The sequence below is a fragment of the Schistocerca piceifrons genome, chromosome 2 (genome assembly GCF_021461385.2).
Source record: "Schistocerca piceifrons isolate TAMUIC-IGC-003096 chromosome 2, iqSchPice1.1, whole genome shotgun sequence".
NCBI lineage: Eukaryota > Metazoa > Arthropoda > Insecta > Orthoptera > Acrididae > Schistocerca > Schistocerca piceifrons.
Window position 1 is genome coordinate 547439003 of NC_060139.1, and position 26829 is coordinate 547465831.

General features: G+C 42.6%; 1 protein-coding gene across 1 annotated transcript in view; it reads left to right on the forward strand.

The window, feature by feature from the left end:
• The window catches only part of LOC124777159, a 34295-nt gene extending 8589 nt beyond the window's left edge, over positions 1 to 25706 (forward strand). Inside the window, exon 2 of the mRNA XM_047252460.1 lies at positions 24811 to 25706. Within this exon, the coding sequence (XP_047108416.1) occupies positions 24811 to 25430 (620 nt within the window). The 3' untranslated portion in view covers positions 25431 to 25706. The remainder of the gene's footprint in view (positions 1 to 24810) is intronic.
• Positions 25707 to 26829: the final 1123 nt, after the last annotated feature.

Below are 26829 nucleotides of genomic sequence, written 5' to 3' on the forward strand. Positions count from 1 at the left end.
CTTCTTTCTACGAGTCTTCTACAGCTATAACATGCAGCGTCTCTCGTATCCAATTTTCATCTCCTTTGATTTTGCCACTCCTCTTCTTACAAGACTCTGCCCTGCACCGCACGTCATATACCATTGTTCCAATGTGGTCAGGGTCTTCCTCATTTTCTGCGTCGTGGAGATTTCCAGTCCCATATTGTGGACGGTCTTCTTTCCTCTGGCATTCTTATAACATGTCCAGACCATGTAAGCCGTTTATTTTCAGTTGTGTCGTACAATATGCTTGGTAGCACCCATCTATTCTCGTTGCATTTCATTTCATATTTGGTCTCTCCTTGTTACTTCACAATTTGGGCTCCAAAACTCTTATTTCCTTTGCCTTTAATTTCTTGTCATTGACACTGGAAACGTCCTACAGCTTAGGACTATACAGAGCAATCTTCTCAGCTGTAGTTTTGTATATCCTCCGTTCCAAATTTTTTTACGTAGTTTTGTTCCAGATAACAGAGTGTAATTGGTTAATTGCCACCTTTCCATTTCCCATTCTGTGCTTTATTTCCTCGTTGCTTCCACCTTTATCCGAAATGATTGTCCCTTAATACTTATATGATCGACTGCACTTCACTATAGATCCATAATCTGTAACAAGCTCCCTTCCTTTAACTTCGACGGCCAAGTATTCAATCTTTGTATATTTAATTTTCATGTTCCACTGCTTTTATTCTTTAAGCTTTCTTAACGTATGACACACATCCTCTTGTTCCTCGGCGAAAATGACCTGATTGTCAGCGAAATTTAGGTTCAAAAAAATGGTTCAAATGGCTCTGAGCACTATGGGACTTAACATCTATGGTCATCAGTCCCCTAGAACTTAGAACTACTTAAACTTAACTAACCTAAGGACATCACACAACACCCAGTCATCACGAGGCAGAGAAAATCCCTGACCCCGCCGGGAATCGAACCCGGGCGCGGGAAGCGAGAACGCTACCGCACGACCACGAGCTGCGGACGCGAAATTTAGGGAGAACTACTCTAATTCCATGTTTTTGCACTCCCTTTTCCTATTTTTCAATGCTTCGCTCACAAATACCTTACAGAGAATACGTGCTAAGCAGCATCCTTGTCTCAGTCCTTTGTTAACCTTACGTTTCAGTGATAGTAACTTTCCAACTTTAACGCAAGTGCTATCTAAATAGAGCTTTCTGAAGGCTTGTACATAATATTTATGTAAGTTCTGGGTATTCATTGCTCCGCACGCCCTAGAAAGTGGTATGCTGTCACAGGCCTTCTGCAAGTCTATAAAAACCAAGTGTGTCAAAAAAATGGTTCAAATGACTGTGAGCACTATGGGACTTAACTGCTGAGGTCATCAGTCCCCTAGAACTTAGAACTACTTAAACCTACCTAACCTAAGGACATCACACACATCCATGCCCGAGGCAGGATTCGAACCTGCGACCGTAGCGGTCACGCGGTTCCAGACTGAAGCGCCTAGAACCGCACGGCCACCACGGCCGGCGCCCAAGTGTGTCCCCAAGTCGATAAAAACCATGTATGTTTCCAAGTTACGTGCTATTCTGTTGTCAGTCACTTGTCTAATGCTGCAGATGGTGTCAATTACAAGACCTTCCTGCCCGGAAGCGACTCTTGGTTTAAACGCTGAATTTTATTTGCTTCTGTTGGCCACGCGCCTGTCAGTGCCAGACGCAGTTGCCTTTGGAAAGGCGACGGCAGTGCTGCTACACCACTGCCGCAGGTAATTCATTCATAAGTAGCGCGCGTTCCGCAGTGGTAACCTTCAGATAGTGCGTGGTAAAGACCGGAAAAGGAAGCGTTGAGCGTGCTGCGGCGTGTGGTCTGATTCACGTCATGCTGACACGCGCGAATACCAGCTGATCGGCTGTATGAATGATCGCAGACTAAAGCGGCCGCAGTGCTCGCACGTCACTGGATAAGGCAAAGCTACGAGAGCTAGAGGTGAATTCTACATATCTTACCAGAAACAAGGCATCCTTTGAGATGTTTCTAAACTATAGATTGTTCTGAGTTAGATCAGTATTTACCATATTGGCGGTAGATTCTGCGAATTATTCGGAGATAATACTATTCAGTTCACAGGAAATGTTAACGTGCTGTATTATCACCGTTGTCACTTCGCGCATGTTTGAATCAACAGCGATGTCGCTTTCTCAAAGTCATTGATATCAAGTGACACCTGCCATTCGGTAGAAAGATTTTATGAACGTACATGGGAAAAATATAATCACGCTATAAAGTGACATTCTGCTTACAGGCCCAACAATCTTGATCCGCCAGCCACCCAGATTTCAACTTTCCGTGGTCTCCCGAAATCAGTTAAGGCGAATGCCGGAATACTTCGTCTGAAAAGAAAATGGTCGCTTTCCCTCCACATCCTTGTCCTATCTGAGTTTATGCTTCATCTCAAAAGCTCTCGTCACGAATGAGGCTTCAATCTCTTATGTTTTTCACGTAAGTGTGGAGCATGACGGTCGTAATCAAAAGCAGCGGACAGATGATTTCACCTATGGAAACGCCTTTACTCTCGTCTAAAACATTGTTTATGCAGATAAGTATGGTAAAGACTCACAATGTCAGGTTATAAGACAAAATTTGATTCGCTGATTTATTTTGTTTCGAAGATAGGACGTTAGATTGTTTCCTCAATGACAATATATATTCACCCAGAAATAAAAGTGATAGTGAAATTCACTAAAAATATTGAATGTAACATTGCTTGGTGTAGGTGCACTCTTTTAATTTGATACCCGTGTTCGAAAGTAAACACAAGACATGTAAACCTGAAGGATAAGAGTATCCGGAAGATAGCTTGTAATAAATGTATTATAAAGTAAAGAAGGAGAGCAAGGTCAGGTGTGGAAAAACTGCTTGGACTGCACAAGCATGTGGTAGAGAATCGGCATTGGCCTTGTTGTAGGAAAGGTGTCAGGGTTCGCCCTAGGCGATCAAGAGAAACTAAGGGAATCCTAAATCAGGGTGAGCAACAGGGATTTGAACCCCTGCTGTTAAATACTAGCTTAATGTCGTAACCGTAATGCCACTTCGGTCTTAAAAAGTTAACTACACGTGGGCAGTGTCTGCATTACAACATTTTAATTTGACACCTTGTAGCGCTCGTATTAGCTACACTGTATTATTATTATTATTATTATTATTTGTTATTATTATTTGACAACCACTTTTTGTACTAAAGCAGTGTCCGTGAGGCTCTGGACCAGTGTTCTGTAGGAGCGGGATTCAGATCCCGTTACAGTTGTCTTGATTCAGGTTTTCTTGATACTATCCATTGAGCCTTCGTTTTTTCTCCTAGCAGAAAATCATATATATTCTAATACAATGGAGAAATTTTTTACACTACGAGCCACTAAAAGAATGAAAAATATTGATGTCCCTGTGCAAATATATTGAGGAGAAATTGAGTGTTCTGTACATAGATCGCCGCGGGTATAACTCTACCAACATGTAGAGTAGTCGTGCAAGCTTCCCCTCCTCGATTTCCATTCAGAAAAGTGCGAGAGTTCCCTGCCGCTCGTTATGTGCTACAGCAAATCGTACACCTAAACCTGACGCATTTTCTCCTTAAACATCGCAGTATGTACTTTAGCTGCGAACATTGGTCACGAGCCCGGCATTGCCGGCCTAAGTGGCCGTGCGGTTCTAGGCGCTACAGTCTGGAGCCGAGTAACCGCTACCGTTGCAGGTTCGAATCTTGCTTCGGGCATGGATATGTGTAATGTCCTTAGGTTAGTTAGGTTTAATTAGTTCTGAGTTCTAGGCGACTGATGACCTCAGACGTTAAGTCGCATAGTGCTCAGAGCCATTTGAACCAAGCCAGCCCGGCATTGGTGAATACCTGGCCGTCGGACACGTGCTGATTAGTGATTGTGGCAGAGTGATGGCACATTACACGACCTACGCAAATGAAATCGGGCGTCATGTCAGGGATTTCTCATAGTTTGTGGTATCTTTCTCTGGTCAGAGCGATTAAACTAAAGCTTTACGGTCTTTTAGCTGAGAGGTCCCAATGGTAGGTTTAGTTGCCTAATTTGGAAATTTTCTATTTTCGCACAAATCCGTGCTTCTTCGCGAAGTACGAGAGTACGAGTGTTGCGTCTAGTTGTAACTGTTTAGTATAAGTGACTGAATAGTACGTGTGAAACTGAGTGTCGCCTGTTAGGATAAGGCAAGTGTAATGAGGCTGTAACGCGGTGCAAGCACACAGTGTGCTCCTCCTGAACAGGGGCTGTAGCGGCTGGCGGAGTGCAGATGTAGTTTTAAGATGCCGCGAGCTCGTCTCCATCCGATGAACGGAACGACACCAACAGTACCACAACACATTATTTCATTGGACGCTAGCGTGAAGTTAACTACAATATTTTATCCGAGACGTTGCTGTATATTTCGCTGCTAAACAGTTGCACATCGTCTCTGCTACCTTCCTTGACACTACAAAACCTGGGGAAGAGGTGTCTGTCGTCTTGGTGCCAGGGCACGTGAGTATTACGGGGAACGAAAGGGTGTTTGTAGCAGCCTAACTGTTCAGTGTGTCATCCCCTTCCGTGCCATCACCTCACTGTTGTGAAGACTCATGCGTTGATGGGAGGACGAGTGGCTGGTCGTGAGAGACAATAAGCTGCGTCTAGTAAAGTCCACGGATTCCATCCAGCGACGGTGGCGGGATAAGGACCTCCTTACTTGTCTTCACATACTCTACAGCTCTCTCTGACGCACGGCTTCTTGTTGCGGAGTGAAGCAACTACTACAGGTACGCACGTGAAACTTTCAAGACGGAATAACCTCGAATGAACACAAATGTCAACCGTAAACATGTCACCATAGTAACACGGACTCATTATCGGTACAGTGAGTACATTAGCAGATTGACGCTATCGTTGGTTACAAACTCTGTTGGTGCAAAAAATATAAATTTGCACCGTGGTTTAGGCAACGTCAATTCAAAGGTCAGAGGAAACACCTTCATAAGGATCAGGCGTAGTAAAGCACTGCAGTATTCGACTGAGCTTGAGAATAGCTTTTTTTCCAATCATCAGTTGTTGGATATTACCCAAAACACTTTTATGGTAAACTTTCATTAATAACTCGAAAACGAAGATTTTGCGATGTTAATCAAGATTTCTTTTAGATTTTACAATTATAGTGAGGAATTTGATTTCAAATTTTGTAAATGTATATCTGATGTATCCTATTGCATGGATGCAGTTTTGAGGATTTCCGTCAGAGAGAGCTCACATTACTTAGATGTGTCCAGTTCCACCGTTAGCGGTGTTAGTGGCAAGTGGAGACATGGGAAAGCATTAAAACCGATATCACTCATCTAAACCTAAAAAAAAAAATTCTGATAACATCTACCAGACTGTAAATCGTGCTGGACAAACCGATCGTCACATCTCTGGTCCGAAGGTCAGTGACCGAACGATAGTACCCTGTGGTCGTACTGTTGTCCAGAAGCAACTAATGACAAGTAGGAACGAGCCAAGTTCCTTACGATTGTGCAAACAACGCCGTCATTGGTCCGCGGAACTGTGGAACAAATTTTGAGGAGTGGTGCGCGACTCAGGAGGCAGCACACGTATGGCGTGTGTGGACCTGACAGATGGCTGGCGAACTCCAAAATTGACAATTTAAGCAAGTTTTCTAAACTTGGGAAATCTTGTGAACCTAGTTCACATGAGTGTGCAAAGCAGAATATGGATTTAAAAACATTATACCAAATATGAAGTGAAAAACATCGTTAATGAACGTTGTAAATTTTACATCTATATACCAAAATAATAAACTTTCTTCAGATTAGAAATTTATCATTAAATTTCTTTTTTTAAATTTCCTCTTATTCACTCACCCTCCATTCATAATTTGAGACGTCATGGAAGAATTCACGTCTCGATTCGCACCACATTTATACCATGATATGAACTTTAAATTCGAACAAAGAAATTATATTTGTTTTTTTGGAAGGGGTCCGCCTTAAGCAAAGCATAATTTTTTGTTTTTTCTATTACCAGGCATGTTTCATGGAAGTTTCACCATCATCTATAGGCTTTTATTATTTTTCTATTAAAAACAGGTACAAGTCCTATTTACTATTAGGTCTCCAATTTTGCTTCCACCCTTTTGCAATATACGGCAGTAGTGAAAGAACGCGCAGAGAATGGTTTCAACGCATCATAAGAACGGTGATTTTGACGTCGTAGACCGGCACGGCGGTGGAAAAGTTTTTCGAAGCTGCTGAAACCAACGGAAACAGTCACTGAAGATCGTTATCAAAAGCAGTTGATGCGTTTGAGCCGAGCACTGAAATACGAATGGGCACGATACAGCGATAGACATGAAAAGGTGATTTTGCAGCATGACAGTGCTCGACCCCATATCGCAAAACCCGACAAAACCTGCTTGGAAACGCACATATAGGAAATCCTACCCCATTCGCCGTATTCTCCACACATGCGCTTCTTCTGACTTCCACCTTTTTCGATCAATGGCACACATCCTGGCTGACCAGCGATTAGCAACACTTTGAACCTTAAAGTTTTTGTAAGTTTTTCATAATGAAGCCCCGAATTCCAAAAAAAACCGGCGGAAGCAAAGTTGTAGACCTAACAATTGCACACATATAAACTCGAGTTTTTAAGAAAATGTTTTCGTATTTGAAGAACCTTATTACCAAGTGCTATGGTTTTTTGTGTTTTGCACTACAGTTGTTTTTCTTTCACAGTCTGCCATCTGCACCTGTATAGAACGTAATGTAGAAAAGTTATTTTACTCGGAATTTTATGACCCGGAGTGTTGTGGCGAGGTATAGCATTAATGTACGCGCGCGCGTATGTGTGTGTGTGTGTGTGGGTGGGTGGGTGGGTGGGTGGGTGGGTGATTGGGAGTGTGAGCAATCGTCAGGAATGACATGCGGTTTGGATTCCTCATCAAACTGCTGGTCCGCTTTCCACGGTTGGATAACTGGATAGCTGGAGTAGATTACGGACACGCAAGTCGTCGACGTGGTGCCCGACTGAAAGACTAACGCCTGGCCATTGAGCTACACGAAATTAATTAATCCAATAAAGAACCGTAACAAATATAAATTTTAAGACAAAACATTGTCATTACTCATCAATGAAAATTTTCCTGAAAATCTGGAGTCCACTAACATCTTGGAGTTTGACAATTGAGACTGTCTTTTTTGGATTCATGCTCCTGCATCCAGTCAACCACCTGTTAGGATTTACTGCGTCCACTCTTCTCCTTTCACATCTGAGGTGTTAATAAAAGCACTCTTCTGCTACAAGTAGCGCACGCTCGGCAACGCTGAGACACAATAAACACAGCAATGGTACTGGCCTTTTCCAGCGCTGACCGTTATTTGGCCATAAGACTCTATCTCTGTAAGGGACACACTCTAGAGCAGTCCTGTAAATTCCTCTCTCAGTTTAACTATATTGGCGAAAAGCTTTCTAAATGTGTTTTATAATTATTTTTTGCCAGCATTCAAAAATCATCACTCCATACAGTCACCACAGTTAATTTGTTCCAACTATTTTCTGTGGTGAATTGTACCAAAGCACTCTATTTGAAATGTTTTATGTGTGAGCCAAGAAGGCACATTTTACAGACTTAGCTGAGTCATTATTAACTGCTAGCAGCATAGTCAGTCTCTTTCGATGATATGTATGCTCACTAAAGAGGAATGAGAGCAGTGAAATACGAGAGTATAAGCGTTTCGTCTTCGTTTGCTGCCCCCATGTGGTATTTAGAAGGAAACCAAGGGTTAAATACAATTAGCAGGTTCAAATGGATATGGAGTAGTAATGCAGGCATGAAAAATTATTCACAAGGTAGACACCTTGGAGTTCTGCACCAAACCAGTCTTCCGACTAGCAACTACAACTGAAGGTGATGTAATCAAAGTGTGCAGCCATTTATTTTATTCATCAACACACTAATAGCACCCTATGATTTATGTTTGTTCTCACTGTTTATATTAGGATTTCTTAAGTAGTGATTTGTAACGGTCGGAGAGGAAGTTTCTTGGTCGACTCGTTTTCAAGTAGGCATTGCATACATTAAGTCATAATCTAATTCCCGCTCAGTCGATCTGCTGTTACGAAATAGTGGTCCTTCTTGTTTCGGTCTTCAATTCGAAGACTACTTCGATGTGCATCACTTTACGCTTGTCTATTCCCTGAAAATCTCTTCATCTCTACATAACTACTGAAAACTACCCTGCTTACAATAGTAAAGCTTTGAGCTTCCTCCACAATTTTTTCTCCCCACAGTTTCCTCATTTACGATATCAGCTAATAGCTGATGCTCGGGATGTGTCCAATCAATCTTATCCTTCTTTCAGTCAAGTTGTGCTGTAACTTTAATTATCCAATCTACTGATCAAATCTTCAGCATTCTTCAACAGCACAACTGTCCAAAAGCTTCCATTTTCTTCTTGCGTGTACGGCTAATCATCCACGTTTCACTTATATACACTGTGGTGATAAAAGTCATGGCACACATCTTTATATCGCGTCGGACCTTCCTTTGCTAGTGTACTGCAGTAACTCGACGTGGCATGGACTCAATAAGTCGTTGGAAGTCCCCTGTAGAAATATTGAGACATGCAGTTTCTGTAGCCGCCCATAACTGCGAAAGTGTTGCCAGGGCAGGATTTTGTGCACGAACTGACCTCTCGACTACGTTCCAGAAATGTTCGCTGGCTGGCCAGATCATTCGGTCGAACTGACCAGAATGTTCGTCAAACCAATCGTGAACAGCTGAGGACCGGTAACACTCATAGGAATTCCATCTTGTTTGGGAACTTGAAGTCCATGAGTGGCTGCAAATGGCCCCCACGTAGCCGAACATAAATATTTACCGTCTGTGATCAGTGCAGTTGGGCCAGAGGACCCAGTCCGTTCCATATAAACACGGCCAACACCATTACGCAGCCACCACCGGTTTACACAGTGCCTTGTCGATAACTTGGGTCCATGGCTTCGTGGAGTCTGCGCCACGCTCGAACCCTACCATCAGCTCGTACCAACTGAAATTGGGATTCATCTGACCAAGCCACGGTTTTCCGGTCGTCTAGGATCCAACTCATTTGGGCACGAGCCCAGGAGAGACGCTGCAGGCGGATGTCGTGCTGTTAGCAAATGCACTCCCTTCGGTCGACTGCTACCATAGCCCACTGACGCCAGATTTCGCCGCGCTGTCATGACGGATACGTTCATCGTACGTGTCATATTGATATCTAGGGTTATTTCACGCAGTGTTGCCTGTCTGTTAGCTCTTACAACTCTACGCAAACGCCGCTGCTCACGGTCGTTAAGTGAAGGCCGTCGGCCACTGCGTTGTCCGTGGGGAGAGGTAACGCGTGAAGTTGGTATTCTCGGCACACTCTTGACTCTGTAGATCGTGGAATATTGGATTCCCTTACGATTTCCTAAATGGAATGTCCCCTGCGTCTAGCTCCACCTCCCATTCCGCGTTCAAAAAGTGTTATTTCCCGTCGTGCGACTGTAAGCACCTCTTAAACCTTTTCACATGAATCATATGAATAGAATGCGCTGTCCTTCTATACCTTTTACGCGATATTACCGCCATCTATATATGGGAATGTGCTGTCCCATGACTTTCGTCACCTCAGTGTGTAAGGCTATACACCAAACAGGAACTTTCATAAGAGATTTTTAATTCTTTAATGCACATTAAGATGTTAATATGTTTCACTTAAGTTTTTCTTTCTTTTGCCAGTCTGCATATTGTATGTTCTTTACCTCTACCACCAGCAGTTATATTGCTATCAGAATAGTAAAACTACTGCTTTTAGTATTTAATTTTCCTAACATAATTTCTTCCGCATCGCTAAATTTAATTTAAATCGACTATGCTTGTTTCACTTCTGTTGATATTCATCTTGTAACCCTTTCCAAAACATCTATTCTTTGCTACCTCTGACAGAATTACAAAGCCATCGGCAAAATTTGTTTTTATAGCTTTTCACTGAACTTTAATACCTTTTCGAAATTTTGTAGTTAAGCATGTCTCTCTACTGCAGGTATGAAATACATACGCTATTACTGACCGCAGTCCTTGTGGCCCGTACCTATGCGTACCTGTCCACTGCAATAACAGATTGCTATTTAATTAGCTGGGTTTGCCAGACGCAAGGTATCTTTCGTACTGGTTATTCAAACTTAATTGTAATTTGCGTCATCCCCGTACAATCACTGCTGTCCTGTCATTGTCACATATATATCTCTTTCGTTATATTTTATTCGAACATGTTTTCTCTGCAACTGCTGATTATGTCTACAGCTACACGAAACATCACATCAGCTACAGACGAAAAGAGCTGTGTAAAAATTATGTCAATACGAAGGCATACCGGACAGATTTCGGTCTGTTCTTGCTTTTTGTACGGCCGCAACGCCCATGGACAATGACTATTGCCGGGATTGATTTCGAGATAAGCACACATTCTCTCTCGTCGATATGAGTCTTGCAGTGACCACAAATTATTCATTAACTGTCTTCATAACATTTTTAAACTGATAGTAATCTGTCTTTTCGTCACGTGTTGTGTCTGGGAGCGGCGATAAATCTTTATCACCTGCAGACTGTGCTAATCTGATATTCTCCAAACAAGTGAGATGCGACAGTGTGTTGTGCCTGATAAGCAAACTTTAGCTTCCAGCGTACAAAATGAAACGTATTTCTTCACGGAAATCGAAATTAAGTTTTGTTACTAACTAGATAGACAGTTGCCTCCATGTAGCTTTACCGATGATGGTGTTCCGTCGTTCTGTACTTCACAGACTACTTTTAGTGCATCTAAACTCAGGACCTCAATTTTGAAACTGGCAGCGATACGCTCATGTTATTTATATGAAGCAAATTTTTGTGTCGCAAATTCCGTTTCATCCTCTGCTAAAGGCCGTACGTGAAGTTTTTCTGTTATACCTTTTAGTGTCTTTCCCAAGAAGGGTCACCTGCGGAGACAGTAATTTCTGGCCCTCTGAAGCGTATAACGCAATAGATAGACCTAATTAAAGCATAGCTCTTACAGAAGTTGTTGTAAAAGAAGATAATAACTTCAGTGATTTGTGCAACATATTTTTATTTATTCTTTTTAGAGATTTGACGATGGTGCTTTTCCTTACGGTTGATAATTGAATCTAGGTTGGTTGGTGACCTGCCCTCATACTAGGAAGTGTTGTGTCGGCTTTAAATAGAGACAGATATTCAGTATTCTACAGCCTCTTAAGAAAGAAAGGTAGATAGATAAGCGGAATACGGTTATGGCTTCCTTCCTTTGTTTGCCGCTGCTTTTTCTGTGTTGATGATTAGTGAAAACTGGGAGGGGGCGGGGGCGGGGGCGGTGGCATAATGATGGGATTTTATTATTCGGTCCGGAGGTATGAGGTGGGATCCTGACTGCATTTCGCGCTCATTAACAGGGCAAAAAGCAACGTAGCTACCATGACGGAAAGCACAACCGCAACAACTTGTGTTGATAACGCTAATGCCATTCATAAGTGTTATATTTAATTCACAGATCGATTTCTGGTCCCGTTATAAATTGAAGTAATTGTTGCTCCTGTTTGGGTTCTTTAGAATAGAACAGTTACCGAATCCTGTACCACATTACTGACTATATTGTGTAGACAAGTATGTGGGAAAATGGAGAAAACTGAGACGAATTTGGAAAAGTTGAGGTCGTGGCAATGAGTAATCAAACATCGTTTTATAAGGAGTAATCGCATCAGTTTCCCTGACCTTTGAGCTCTAGATGTAGGGGAATTTTCAAGAGCGAAATGTATAGATTTCCAAGCGACGGTGTAGGGAAACTGTAATGTGATTTTAAAATGGTTATGTCCTGAGGCATTAGGCGCCAGTTAATACCACAGTATTCGCCCAGTCCCACATGTGACATCTGTTAAACAGTTGCTGTCTATAGAGGAATTGTATAAAACATGGTCTAGTGGAGAAAATTAAACAAATAGCGTTTATCAAACCATGTTATTGTTGTTGTGGTCTTCAGTCCTGAGACTGGTTTGATGCAGCTCTCCATGCTACTCTATTCTGTGCAAGCTTCTTCCTCTTCCAGTACCTGCTGCAACCTACATCCTTCTGAATCTGTTTAGTGTATTCATCTCTGGGTCTCCCTCTACGATTTTTACCCTCCACGCTGCCCTCCAATACTAAATTGGTGATCCCTCGATGTCTCAGAACATGTCCTACCAACCGATCCCTTCTTCTAGTCAAGTTGTGCCACAAGCTCCTCTTCTCCCCAATTCTATTCAATACCTCCTCATTAGTTATGTGATCAACCCATCTAATCTTCAGCATTCTTCTGTAGCACCACATTTCGAAAGCTTCTATTCTCTTCTTGTCTAAGCTATTTATCGTCCACGTTTCACTTCCATACATGGCTACACTCCATACAAATACTTTCAGAAACGACTTCCTGACACTTAAATCAATACTCGATGTTAACAAATTTCTCTTCTTCAGAAACGCTTTCCTTGCCATTGCCAGTCTACATTTTATATCCTCTCTACTTCGACCATCATCAGTTATTTTGCTCCCCAAATAGCAAAACTCCTTTACTACTTTAAGTGTCTCATTTCCTAATCTAATTCCCTCAGCATCACCCGACTTAATTCGACTACATTCCATTATCCTCGTTTTGCTTTTGTTGATGTTCATCTTATACCCTCCTTTCAAGACACTGTCCATTCCGTTCAACTGCTCTTCCAAGTCCTTTGCTGTCTCTGACAGAATTACAATGTCATCGGCGAACCTCAAAGTTTTTATTTCTTCTCCATGGATTTTAATACTTACTCCGAATTTTTCTTTTGTTTCCTTTATTGCTTGCTCAATATACAGATTGAATAACATCGGGGAGAGGCTACAATCCTGTCTCACTCCCTTCCCAACCACTGCTTCCCTTTCATACCCCTCGACTCTTATAACTGCCATCTGCTTTCTGTGCAAATTGTAAATAGCCTTTCGCTCTCTGTATTTTATCCCTGCCGTCTTCAGAATTTGAAAGAGAGTATTCCAATCAACATTGTCAAAAGCTTTCTCTAAGTCTACAAATGCTAGAAACGTAGGTTTGCCTTTTCTTAATCTAGCTTCTAAGATAAGTCGTGGGGTCACTATTGCCTCACGTGTTCCTATATTTCTACGGAATCCAAACTGATCTTCCCCGAGGTCGGCTTCTATCAGTTTTTCCATTCGTCTGTAAATAATTCGCGTAAGTATTTTGCAGCTGTGACTTATTAAACTGATAGTTTGGTAATTTTCACATCTGTCAACACCTCCTTTCTTTGGGATTGGGATTATTATATTCTTCTTGAAGTCTGAGGGTATTTCGCCTGTCTCATACATCTTGCTCACCAGATGGTAGAGTTTTGTCAGGACTGGCTCTCCCAAGGTTGTCAGTAGTTCTAATGGAATGTTGTCTACTCTGGGGGCCTTGTTTCGACTCAGGTCTTTCAGTGCTCTGTCAAACTCTTCACGCAATATCATATCTCCCATTTCATCTTTATCTACATCCTCTTCCATTTCCATAATATTGTCCTCAAGTACACCGCCCTTGTATAGGCCCTCTATATACTCCTTCCACCTTTCTGCTTTCCCTTCTTTGCTTAGAACTGGGTTTCCATCAAAGCTCTTGATATTCATGCAAGTGGTTCTCCTTTCTCCAAAGGTCTCTTTAATTTTCCTGTAGGCAGTATCTATCTTACCCCTAGTGAGATAAGCCTCTACATTCTTACATTTGTCCTTTAGCCATCCCTGCTTAGCCATTTTGCACTTCCTGTCAATATCATTTTTGGGACGTTTGTATTCCTTTTTGCCTGCTTCATTTACTGGATTTTTATATTTTCTCCTTTCATCAATTAAATTCAATATTTCTTCTGTTACCGAAGGGTTTCTACTAGCCCTCGTCTTTTTACATATTTGATCCTCTGCTGCCTTCACTATTTCATCCCTCAAAGCTACCCATTCTTCTTCTACTGTATTTCTTTCCCCCATTCTGTCAAGTGTTCCCTTATACTCTCCCTGAAACTCTGTACAATCTCTGGTTCTTTCAGTTTATCCAGGTCCCATCTCCTTAAATTCCCACCTTTTTGCAGTTTCTTCAGTTTTAATCTACAGTTCATAACCAATAGATTGTGGTCAGAGTCCACATCTGCCCCTGGAAATGTCTTACAATTTAAAACCTGGTTCCTAAATCTCTGTCTTACCATTATATAATCAGTCCGATACCTTTTAGTATCTCCAGGGTTCTTCCATGTATACAGCCTTCTTTTATGATTCTCAAACCAAGTATTAGCTATGATTAAGTTATGCTCTGCGCAAAATTCTACCAGGCGGCTTCCTCTTTCATTTCTTAGCCCCAATCCATATTCACCTACTATGTTTCCTTCTCTCCCTTTTCCTACTGATGAATTCCAGTCACCCATGACTATTAAATTTTCGTCTCCCTTCACTACCTGAATAATTTCTTTTACCTCATCATACATTTCATCAATTTCTTCGTCATCTGCAGAGCTAGTTGGCATATAAACTTGTACTACTGTAGTAGGTGTGGGCTTCGTATCTATCTTGACCACAATAATGCGTTCACTATACTGTTTGTAGTAGCTTACCCGTACACCTATTTTTTTTATTCATTATTAAACCTACTCCTGCATTACCCCTATTTGATTTTGTATTTATAACCCTGTACTCATCTGACCAGAAGTCCTGTTCCTCCTGCCACCGAACTTCACTAATTCCCACTATATCTAACTTTAACCTATCCATTTCCCTTTTTAAATTTTCTAACCTACCTGCCCGATTAAGTGATCTGACATTCCACGCTCCGATCCGTAGAACGCCAGTTTTCTTTCTCCTGATAACAACGTCCTCTTGAGTAGTCCCCTCCCGGAGATCCGAATGGGGGACTATTTTACCTCCGGAATATTTTACCCAAGAGGACGCCATCATCATTGAACTCTGTTAATGCGTGACACGACTTGTCTTCTGCTCTTAACTCGTTCTTGTTATCCCAAGATGTGACATTAGAGTAACAGCTGTCTAACTTTGATTTAACGGGAAGAGTCCGTAAAAGTAGGCGAGCGCTGCATTATGTCGGACCCCTATAGTCACGTGCCCCGATTTGGGCAGGTTATTATGTCATAGTAAAAGCTAGGTATTCTTTTGAATTAATTTTTTTCACTCAGAGAGCTATTGAAAAGTTATAATGGACTTTTGTGAGCTTCATTTCTAGGATATATCCGCTTCATATTCGTACCAGGTCGCGCAGTGGAAAAACTGATTTATTTGCCCGAAAAGAGTGGACTTCATAATTTCTTCTGACCATCCTATGTTTTCCTAAAAAGCTCGTGCAGATAGTTCCTGCAATAAGGTCACGGCCACCCTTTCCTTGCCCAACTGAGTTACTGACCTGCAATTGTACGCTTTTTTCCGTTTACATACCAATGCGCGTTCCGCTTTGTGACTCTTCTCCGTTTACGTACGAATGCGTTCCGATTTTTCTCTCTTCATAACTCATTTTAAAAAACGAGCAAAACTACTAATACTACTATCAGCACAGCCAGCACTGTCCTAGTGCACACGAAGTTAACGTGTACTCACGAAGTTTGTTTTGGGTTTCGTAACTCTGTAGATCACGATACGAATGTACTGGAAACCACAGTATGATATGTAGATTATGAAAAGAAATCACGATCTTTTTTTAATAGAAACAAATAGATACACTACCTTTATAACAGTTAAACTAATGGTATTGTTTCTTCTCCCAATATTACTGCGAAGCAACATCAGCGCTGTTGATTAACTTCCAGATGTACTGCTAATATTTAACATGTCACGTTTCCAAAATCACATTGGCTTGTCACTTTGTCCTATAGAGACCAGTTCAAGGAGCTAGCAGTCTTCCAACGACGCATCTGTGATAGTAGCAGCTCCCATCCACGGCCAGCGATGATGCTGAATTTCGGATCTCTTTTCCTAGCACTCTGAATCTGAAGCACTGACCGGCTACCATGGTTAAGACATCAGCGAATATTTCAGTGTCGGCAAATTTCAAGGAATGACACATTATGCTTGATATCCCAGAAATGAGAGTGTTCGTCTTTGTTTTGGACTCCTATTACTCAAATTGTAATTGGACTCTCAGGTCTCATCGTCTAGTTTTCTCAAGCTACTCCTTCCGGTCGGCTGGAATTTACTGGTGGATAAACTTCACACGTTTTTTTTCACAAGTTTTTCCGTTAACCCATTCGGAGAAACCGAAACAACATCGATGACACAGACTTATTCAGCACGTTCCTCATCACAAGATCTGTTAACGACACCCAGTCTAGCTGCGAAAGAGGAATCGTGCTTCAGACGTCAGCGTGTGTGTGTGTGTGTGTGTGTGTGTGTGTGTGTGTGTCGGCAGCGCGGCGCGTGTGTGCAGGTCACCTCGTCGCTGAGATGGCGACCGGTTCCCCAGAACTTGGCACGCCTCTGCTTCTTCTGGAAAAGCAGACACCAGCTGGCAGTTCCCGGTCGCGCAGTAGGGACGAAACTTCCGGCGCCGACTGTTGTGAAAAGAACCATTTTTCTCGAGGATGTATTTCGTGGAAAGTGAGACCGAAAGTCTCAACTTCGGAGGAGAAATTAAATTCTGAATGTAACGATAAATAATCACTCGTAATGTAACTCCTTCGAACGTGTAGTCATTAGCTTGACGGAAACGTTAGAGGATCGCTTAGTAATTTTAATTTTCAGTCAAATGCTTCGTGCAAAGCAATAGCAACATATCGACTTCTGAAGTCGGAAAATGCAATACTATGACTTAAATGTTAAACTCGTAAAGGACGCTGTCTACGCGGAGAGTAAGGAAGCACGAGCACCTTGCGTGTCAAAAGATAAAAATTCACATTGGTACTCCAGGGTAGGCGAACAGCGTCTAACAAGCGTGGTCATTTAAATTTCTCGATAATTCCACTGGTTTGATCTGACCTTCCATTTCCTTCGTCGCTACAGTTTTTCTCTGCTGCAGCTCTTTATAGCTTGCTGATGCAGGACGTCGAAGAAGCTCAAAGAAAGACAGCTCTTTTTCTGTTATCGCGAAATGGGTGAGAAAGTGCCACGGATATGATGCGCGAGTTGGGTTGGTCATCAAAACAGGCGTTTTTGTTTGTGGCGAGATCTTTACACTAAATTTTAGCCACCAACTTTATCCCTCGAATGCGAAAATATTTTGTTGATGTCTGCCTACATAGTAATATATAATCATCGTAATAAAATAAAGAAAATCAGAGGGCACACGGAAAGATTTAAATATTCATTTTTCCCTTGCGCTGTTAAAGAGTGGGACGGCAGAGAAATAGAAGGTGGTTCGATGAACCAAGACATTTTAAATGTGAACTGAATAGAAGTATGTAGATACGGATATAACTTTCCGGATGCCGCAGCAGATTTCCCACTTGCGTCTCTTCATTCGATAAATATGTTCCGTAGACATATTTATCTCCTTCAGTGCTTCTAGTACCGCTTCAGTTCATACTGTATCTGCCCCCCGTCATTTCTGACAGAATTCTTTAGCATCACATTTACTTTCTACTCTTGTTTTGCCGTGGTTGGCGTTGCACATCCGCTCAGTGCTGTGTCCCAGATGTATATTTTTAGAAACATATCTCCAGTTCCATGTTAATACTTTATTAGAGAGAACAATTTCGCTGATGATACCTTTCTGTCCCTGAACCGTTCTACATCTGATATCGTGTTTCCTTCACCAATTGTATGTAATTTTGCTTCCTAGACAGAATTCTTTCTGTACTTTCAGTACTGTCTTCTGCAGTTTCCGCGTTAGATTGCCGCAGTCCAGTATCGCCATATTAGCCTTGTTTGTGGATTCAGTTGATTGGTCCAAATCTTCTTTACTGACAGCCGGAGGTGCTGCGTCGTCTGCGAACTTTTAGCAGTGGTATTTGACCCTTACATGCGATGGTACCGCACAGTTTACCGTTTGACCACTGCGCCCACTCTACTGTAGTCATCAAGAGTATGGCGTTCGTCTCCTAAGTGTGCATCAGAAAGTGCGGAGAAAAATTGGGCGACGTCGACATTGTGGTAATAAAGTGAATGTGTGAATGTACTGACTGCAGCCAGCTCCAGCTTCGCCATATAGGAATAGATGTCAGCTGAGTATTATCAAAGCCTCACCTGATTTAGTAAACGTGCACAGCAGAATAAGAACTGGGTTACTGGTTACTTCCCACCTTTTAATTTTTTAGAGTATTGTTCAACCTTCCAGTCAAAAAATTCAGTATAATTTATTTTCCTTGATGACAACATAAAGAAGCAGTTGGATAAACAGTTTCAGTTGTCGAACAACCATCTTCAGGTCATAACTCTTAAAGCAGCTGATTTCACAACCTGAGAGTGCAATGCAAACAACAAATTGTCAGTGCGCTCAAAACGCGCCCAGTGCGGTTTAATAGTTATAAACTTCATACTGAGCCGTAGCTAACTGCAACCTTCCGTTATAACAATCAGAGCGCTGATATGTTCACCTTCGAGCATCTCTCCTAGCCTGTTCAGCTGACGACTTACGTGCGTTTAGGTGTGAATAAAAGTTAGTCTGAATTCAGTTTCCTAGGATTTTGCTATTCTTCTTCTTTCTGTTTGAACGGATCATCTGATGATGACATGCTAAGAAGTTGAAATCAGTCATGGTACTGTTTGTGTGAGCCTAGGTCGAGACATAGTAATTGCAAGTATTTCACTTAAGTTCACTGTTTACAGTTAGTAAGTAACGTAATTTAGCTTCTCAAGTTAGGTAACGTAATGATTTTATAACCACGTAGCTTTTCAAAATGCGCCTAACGAAGTTCATTACATGATTAGTTTCTCAACATGAGCTAGCAAATTGTGCACCATATGAACTGGCTCCCTACGTTCTGCTACTGAAAGTGTCACTAGAAGATTTAGCTCATTTTTTGCCTTTTTAGTTGGATATTTTTGTATTAACACTAACGGATCTTGTTTCATTACACTCCTCTTTTAAAAATATGTTGAACGCCGCAAAAACAGAAATAAAGATTCCATAAGTTAACTGCGTAGAGAAATAGTTCGCCTCTTGGCATTCTGTGATATTTATCGAAGATATTATTTCGATATCTTAAAACTGTTTGTAAAAATTAAGGACATTCCCGTTACTTCGAGACTGCAATTGTTTATGTAGTCAACACTAAGGTTGATTTGATGCATCTCAGCCACTCTTGCTACCTGCCAGCTACTCTCTTCGTTTCGGCCTACCAGTTGCATCGATTATCGATACTCTGCCTTATGTATTCGTATCCAGGCCTGCCACATCCACTATCCCTTCGACATTCAGCAACGACTCACGTCGCATATCTGCCCAATCGTTTCACTAAGTTCTTTATTAGACAATGTTCCTCGTCGAATCGTTACAGGACTTCTGCATTCCTTACTCGATCAACCATCCGATCTTCAAAAATCTCCTGTAACAAAACTTTTAAAGGTTTCGTAGCCATCTTCCTCATCGCCCATTTTTTGCATCCATACAGAGCTGCTCTCCTAAAATAGTTTTTTTGATTTTTCTTCTAGTCTCAGGCTTTATACTTTTTCAGAATAAAAACAGTATTGGCTGCGAAGTATTTTATATGGCCTTATGACAGATGAGCTCAATAACCAGCCACTTTTACGTAAGTTTCTATTAGTTTTAGTTCATTTTCCTGACCAGTTTACTGTTGTGTCGGGTATCTGGGCCGACACCGTGAAGTGGAGATGGCTGAAAATGCACGCTAGACTAACGCAGACGGGCGTGAAGTACTGGAACAGGATACGTAATTAATGTTAGGAAGAAAAGTACGGAGCAGGATTAATACTTATCTTTAATATCATGGTAGTACATCGATCTTGACGATACACAGTAGACTTTAAGTTCAATCACTGTATGGCTAATGGCGCCTTGCTAGTTCGTAGCCATTAACTTAGCTGATGGCTATTCTGTCTCTCGGCTAATGAGAGAGAAAGCCTTCGTACATCTGGTCGGTAGCTAGGTTCTCGTACAACTGGGCGGTAGCTAGGTTCTCGTACAACTGGGGCGAGTACTCTCTCGTATCACGAGACCTGCCTTGGTGGTGGCGCTAGGTCTGCGATTACACAGTGGCGACACGCGGGTCCGACATGTACTAAATGGACCGCGGCCGATTTAAGCTACCACCTAGCAAGTGTGGTGTCTGGCGGTGACACCACATTTACTATATGGGCTTTCGCTTTCTTCTGTTCGTTTCTAATTGATTGGTTTCTTGTTTTTATAGGCAATCTGATGCTGCCACAAAAGGGTGAAACGCGTTATCGATGATAAATAATTTCGCAACCAAGATAGTTTTTATTCTGAAATACTTCCGCCATAGCAACATTCGTCCACCTCTTCAAGAGTATGTTGTCCAAGTTTTACAATCAGTCATACAGCATTTCAACCTTATCCGCAAACCGTCATTGTACGTTCAGTTTCATCTACATTTACATGGTTACCCTGCAATTCACACTTAAGTGCCTGTCAGAGGGTTCATCGAACCTTTGTCATACAACTTTTCTACCATTCCACTCTCGAATGGCGCGTGGGAAAAAGGAACACGTAAATCCTTCCGTTCGAGGTCTGATTTCTCTTATTTTATTATGATGATCATTTCTCCGTACGTAGGTGGGTGTCAACAAAATATTTACACATTCGGAAGAGAAAGTTGGTGATTGAAATTTCGTAAATAGATCTCGCCGCAAAGAAAACCGCCTTTGTTTCAGTGACTGCCACCCCAAATCGCGTATCATATCAGTGACACTCTCACCCCTATTGCGCGATAACACGAAACGAGCTGCCCTTCTTTGCTCTTTTTCGATGTCCTCCGTCAATCCTACATGGTAAGGATCCCATACCGTGCAGCAATATTCCAGGAGAGGACGGACAAGTGTAATGTAAGCTGTCTCTTTAGTGGGTTTGTCGCATCTTCTAAGTGTTCTGCCAACAAAGCGCGGTCTTTGTTCCGCCTTCCCCACAATATTATATATGTGGTCTTTACAGTTTAAGTTGCTCGTAATTGTAATTCCTAGGTATTTAGTCGAATTGACAGCCCTTAGATTTGTGCGATTTATCGTATACCCAAAATTTATCGGATTTCTTTTAGTACCCATGTGGATGACCTCGCACTTTTCTTTGTTTAGTGCTAATTGCCACTTTTCGCACCATACAGAAATTCTCTCTAGATCATTTTGTAATTGGAACTGAACGTCTGATGATTTTACTAGATGGTAAATTACAGCGTCATCTGCAAACAATCTAAGGGGGCTGCTCAGATTATCACCTAGATCATTTATTTAAATCAGGAACAGCAGAGGGCCTATGACACTACCTTTCGGAACGCCAGTTATCACTTCTGTTCTACTCGATGATTTACCGTCTGTCACTACGAACTGTGACCTCTCTGAGAGGAAATTGCGAATCCAGTCACAAGTGAGACGATACTCCATATGCACGCAATTTGATTAATAGTCACTTGTGAGGAACGGTATCAAAAGCCTTCTGGAAATCTAAGAATATGGAATCGCTCTGAGATCCCTTGCAGACAACACTCATTACTTCATGGGAATAAAGAGCTAGCTGTGTTGCACAAGAACGATATTTTCTGAATCCGTGTTGGTTATGTGTCAATAAGTCATTTTCTTCAAGGTGATTCATAATGTTCGAGTACAGTATTTGCTCAAAAATCCTACTGCAAATTGAGGTCAGAGATATGGGTCTGTAATAATTTCATTAAGCCCCTGACTAATTTCTTGTAATCGAGCGAGATGGCACAGAGGTAAGGTCCCGGTCTCATTCGGGAAGACGGCCGTTCTAATCCCCGTCCGGCCATCCTGACTTAAACAAACAACTCCAAGATAGAAATAATCCTTTACTTCCCTCATTGTATCTTTAATGAATACAGTACAGACGGAAATGGAAAGTGTTACAACATACACAACAAGTGAGATATTTATCGAAGTTTGTAAAATTGTTCATGACGTGATGGGTATTAAATGATTAAACATTCATTTCATCGAGAAATGATGTCCATCACCATCAGCACGAGCTGTGACCCCACGGGCACGAATACGCTCTTGTATTCGTTGTGCATGCAAGACAACAGCCTTCAAAGATCATCTTGAGGAACTTCTTGTCTTGTATGAAACACAGGCTGCGTCTGTGAATAAAGATTGCTGGCTAGAAGCTGATATGAAACAATACTTTTTCCATCGCATCCGAGACATGCTCTGTGAGCACCAGGTACGGGGTACGGGCCGCCCAGTTAAGGATCTATACAATGCTCAAGGCGTTCATAGTGTCTACACAGTTTGCATTATCATGCTGAAATATACCAAATAGTAACGCGATCCCGAAGGGTATGACAACAGGGTTTACTGAATATATCTGATATAGTCAGAATAGGAGCAAACGTTCGTAAGCAGATAATGAAATGTAAAATAAGATATAAAATAAGAATTTTATGGACGATGCAACGGTGTTGTACATTGCTAGTGCATTTATAATATTACATGTGGTATGTTAATTTCCTATCAATTTTTAAAATAAGCATTTTTACTTAATTGTTTACTTACGGCAATTTTTCCTTTGGTTTGTCTATTCTCAGATCTGAAGATGGTAGTTAAGCTAGCGACACTTGTCGTTACTTTGTACTAAAAAGAATTTTTAATTTTGAATATGTTTGAGACAATATATTGAAAATAGCAGACAGTTTTTAAATTTTTTTTTATAAATTTACATTTGATCAACAGGGTTCAGCATTCTTGTTCCATTCTGACGAACATTGAGTCTGCCTTGAACAAATGCCAAATCCATCCTAGTGTCATATACAATAGCTCCCCACACCGTGATTCTCGGAGTTGTATGCATCTCGAGAAATCACTACCTCCAGTGAACTTTCACCAGTTCGTTCACGGACACACTGACGTCTATTTGACCCCATCGCCGAACACAACACAATGCCACAGTGTTCTAGTTGACTCTGGCTATTTACCGTGTCAGTCTGTGTTGACTCTGGCATGGTGTCAGCGGTAAACGAGATCTTAACTCAGCCCCCTGTAATATTTTCCGTGGTACTTCCTGTTATCTCTGCCCCGGTTTCAGCTATTGTCAGCGGTCTGATCACTGGAGTCAGCAGAACAATCCTACGATTTCTTGTGGTGCAGTGTTGTCCTGATTCCATCTCGTTCTGCTGTCATTGCACTATAGCCAACAGTCCGTGCAATGTGTTGGTATGAAGCACCAAGTTCCCCCATGCCAATGGTTCAACCTTTCTCAAAATTCGAAAGATGGTGGTAAGCTGCATGTGCACGTCCTCCGGGCACGCTGCTCTGCGGTCTCCGCGTGAAGTGTATCAGTAACGATAGACACACTCAGTACTCGAACTTACATCATTCTTCATCTAGGTCTACATCTACATGGACACTCCGCAAATCACACTTAAGTGACTGGAAGAGGGTTCATCGAACCACCTTCACACTACGACGGACAATGGTAGCGTAGGCAGTTTCTTTAGTAGATCTGTTGAATCTTTTAAGGCTCCTGCCAATAAATCGCAGCCGGCCGGGGTGGCCGAGCGGTTCTAGGCGCTACAGTCTTGAAACGCGCGACCGCTACGGTCGCAGGTTAGAATCCTGCCTCGGGCATGGATGTGTGTGATGTCCTTAGGTTAGTTAGGTTTAAATAGTTCTAAGTTCTAGGGGACTGATGACCTCAGAAGTTAAGTCCCCTAGTGCTCAGAGCCGTTTGAACCAAGCTAATAAATCGCAGTCTTTGGTTCGCCTTTCTCACAACATTTTCTGTGTATTGTTTTCAGTTTAAGTTATTTGTAATTATCATTCCTAGGTATTTAGATGATTTTAGGGCCTCTATATTTGACTGATTTATCGTGTGTTCTTCAGTCCAGAGACTGGTTTGATGTAGCTCTCCATGCTACTCAATCCTGTGCAGGCTTCTTGATCTCCCAGTACCTACTGCAACCTACATCCTTCTGAATCTGTTTAGTGTATCCATCTCTTGGTCTCCCTCTACGATTTTTACCCCCCCCCCCCCCCCCCCCCCCCCACGCTGGCCTCCAATACCAAACTGGTGATCCCTTGATGCCTCAGAATATGCCCTACCAACCGATCCCTTCTTCTAGTCAAGTTGTGCCACAAATTTCTCTTCTCTCCAATTCTATTCAATACCTCTTCATTAGTTATGTGATCTACGCATCTAATCTTTAGCATTCTTCTGTATAACCGAAGTATAGTTGATTTTTTTCAGCACTCATATGGATGACCTCTCACACTTTTCATTATTTAGGGCCAATTGCCAATTTTCGCACAATACAGATATCTTTTCTAAATCGTTTTGCAATTTGTTTTGATCTTCCGATGACTTTACTAGACGATAAAAATGACAGCATCATCTGCAAACAATCTAAGGCGAGTGTGAAAATGGCGTTTATCTTTATTGATAATAAGCTTGCATACAATTATATCTGAATTAACAAATCCCTGAATTATCAAATCTCACAAGCCTGGAAATACTGGAGTACGTGTGGTTGCGTTCGGTCATTGCATTTCCCTCAGTGTACAACTTGAGTTGGACAGAGTCCTTATGTTTGTTTCGTTTTTAACACGGCCACGGAATGTGCCATTAATTGTGTGTTCTGTTTGCAGGCACGGCGGTGAAGAAGAGATGGAAGAGCCTGAAGGACTACTACCGGTGCGAGCTCGCTAAGGTGTCGCACACGGGTGGCGAGGGCTCGACGACGGAGGCGACGTCCAACTGGCCCTTCTTCCACCTGATGAGCTTCACGAAGCGGACCATCGGCAGCAAGTACCGGCCGCGCAGTCTGGAGCAGCAGTTGTTCTGCGAGGACAGTAAGCAGGCGACGGTGGACAGCTCGCAGTACGACGCGGACGAGGAGACGCTCAAGAGCGAGGCGAAGCGGCGCCACATCAAGACGGAGTTCCCCGCGCTGCCGCACTTCCCCGACCTGTCGGAGAGCACCTCGTTCAGCGACACGATCGCGCACGCGCCCGTCTCGTTCATGCTGCCACCGCACAAGCGCTCTTCGCGCCGCCGACACCACCTCGAGAGCGACGCGTGCGCCGACGCCTCGGCCGAGACCAAGGCGCTCTCGCTCACCGAACGCGAGATCCAGGACGTGGACAGCGACGAGCTGCTCTTCTTCAAGTCGCTGCTGCCCTACATGAGGAACATGAACTACTCGCGGAAGCTGCTCCTGCGCATGAAGATACTCGAGCTCGTGTACAACGAGTACGCCTCGTCGTGACTGTGCGAACTCTACTACCGGTGCGCACCGCCGCTCGCGGTCTGGCGGCCTACGTAGCTACGGGTCTCACCTCACTACTGTCTTAATGACTGAGAAATGTATTTTTGTTAGACGCTTTGTACAATGTGTTATGACGCTACAGTAACGGACTTCAGTGCTTTGCTTTACACATCAGCAGCGTGTAGCTATGATTTCTGTAAATGTTTACAGTCTTTTGTAATTATTTCTTTTTTATAGCGTGCCATTTATGGATAAAGTGACTACTTTCATAGAAAATACGTTTTTATTTTTACGTTATTTCAATATACCCATATGCCTTCAACGTCAACAATAAATTTAAGACTGGTAAGTAAGAGCGTAGCTTTTGAAATGTTCTAATGATCAACGTGGACGATAAACATTTCAGACAAGAAGAGTATATTTGAACAGTTCTCGGGTATCCGACCGGGTAGCTTCGTAATTTCTTCACAATATTTCGGCAGACGTACACGCTGCCATCTTCAGGTGGTTCCTGACGAATGCTGTGCTGTTCCTCTCGGCGCCCTATATATACTAGCCGTTACCCCCCTCCACCGTTCCTCTCCTGGTGTCTTCGGTGCGGCCGGCGCGGCGGCTACTGGAGCAGTCTCCATGCTGCCGCCGTCTGGGGCGGCCCTCGATCTCTGGGACCGCATCTTTCTCTCCAGGCTGAGTGCAGGGTTCCAAGCCTGAATAACTTGAAGGCTGCTGTCTTTGTTAAGTAGAGCGTCCTGTAGTCGGATTTCGATGGCCTCTTTAGTAATGCAGTCCCAGAAGTAGGAGGATTGACAGAGTATTTTTGTTTTTTCATAGTCCATAGTATGGCCAGTCTTTATACAATTGTCAGCCACAGCTGATTTAGTGACGTGGCTTAATTCGATACGGCGCTTGTGTTCGCGGCACCTCTCTTCTACAGTGCGGACTGTCTCCCCAATGTATGATTTTCCGCACTGACAGGGAATTTGATAAGCGCCTGGTTTTCGAAGGCCTAGGTTATCTTTCACTGAACCCTGTACAGTCAAGGCTTTTGCAGGGGGTCGGAATACACATTTCGCATTGTGTTTCCCCAGGATTCTACCGATTTTTCTTGCTGTGTTTCCGACAAACGGAATGCACGCAGATGACTTGTGTTCTTCTGTTTCTTCTTCTTGTTCTCGTGGCGCAGTCTGTCTGAGTGCGTGTCTTATTTGCTTCTGGTTGTACCCGTTTTACCGAAATGTTGTCTCGAGGTGTTGCAGTTCTGTTGGAAGGCTCTCCTGATCGCAGCCTTCGAGCAGAACTGCTGCGCCGAGAGGAACAGCACAGCATTGATCAGGAACCACCTGAAGATGGCAGCGTGTACGTCTGCCGAAATATTATGGAGCAATTACGACGCTACCCG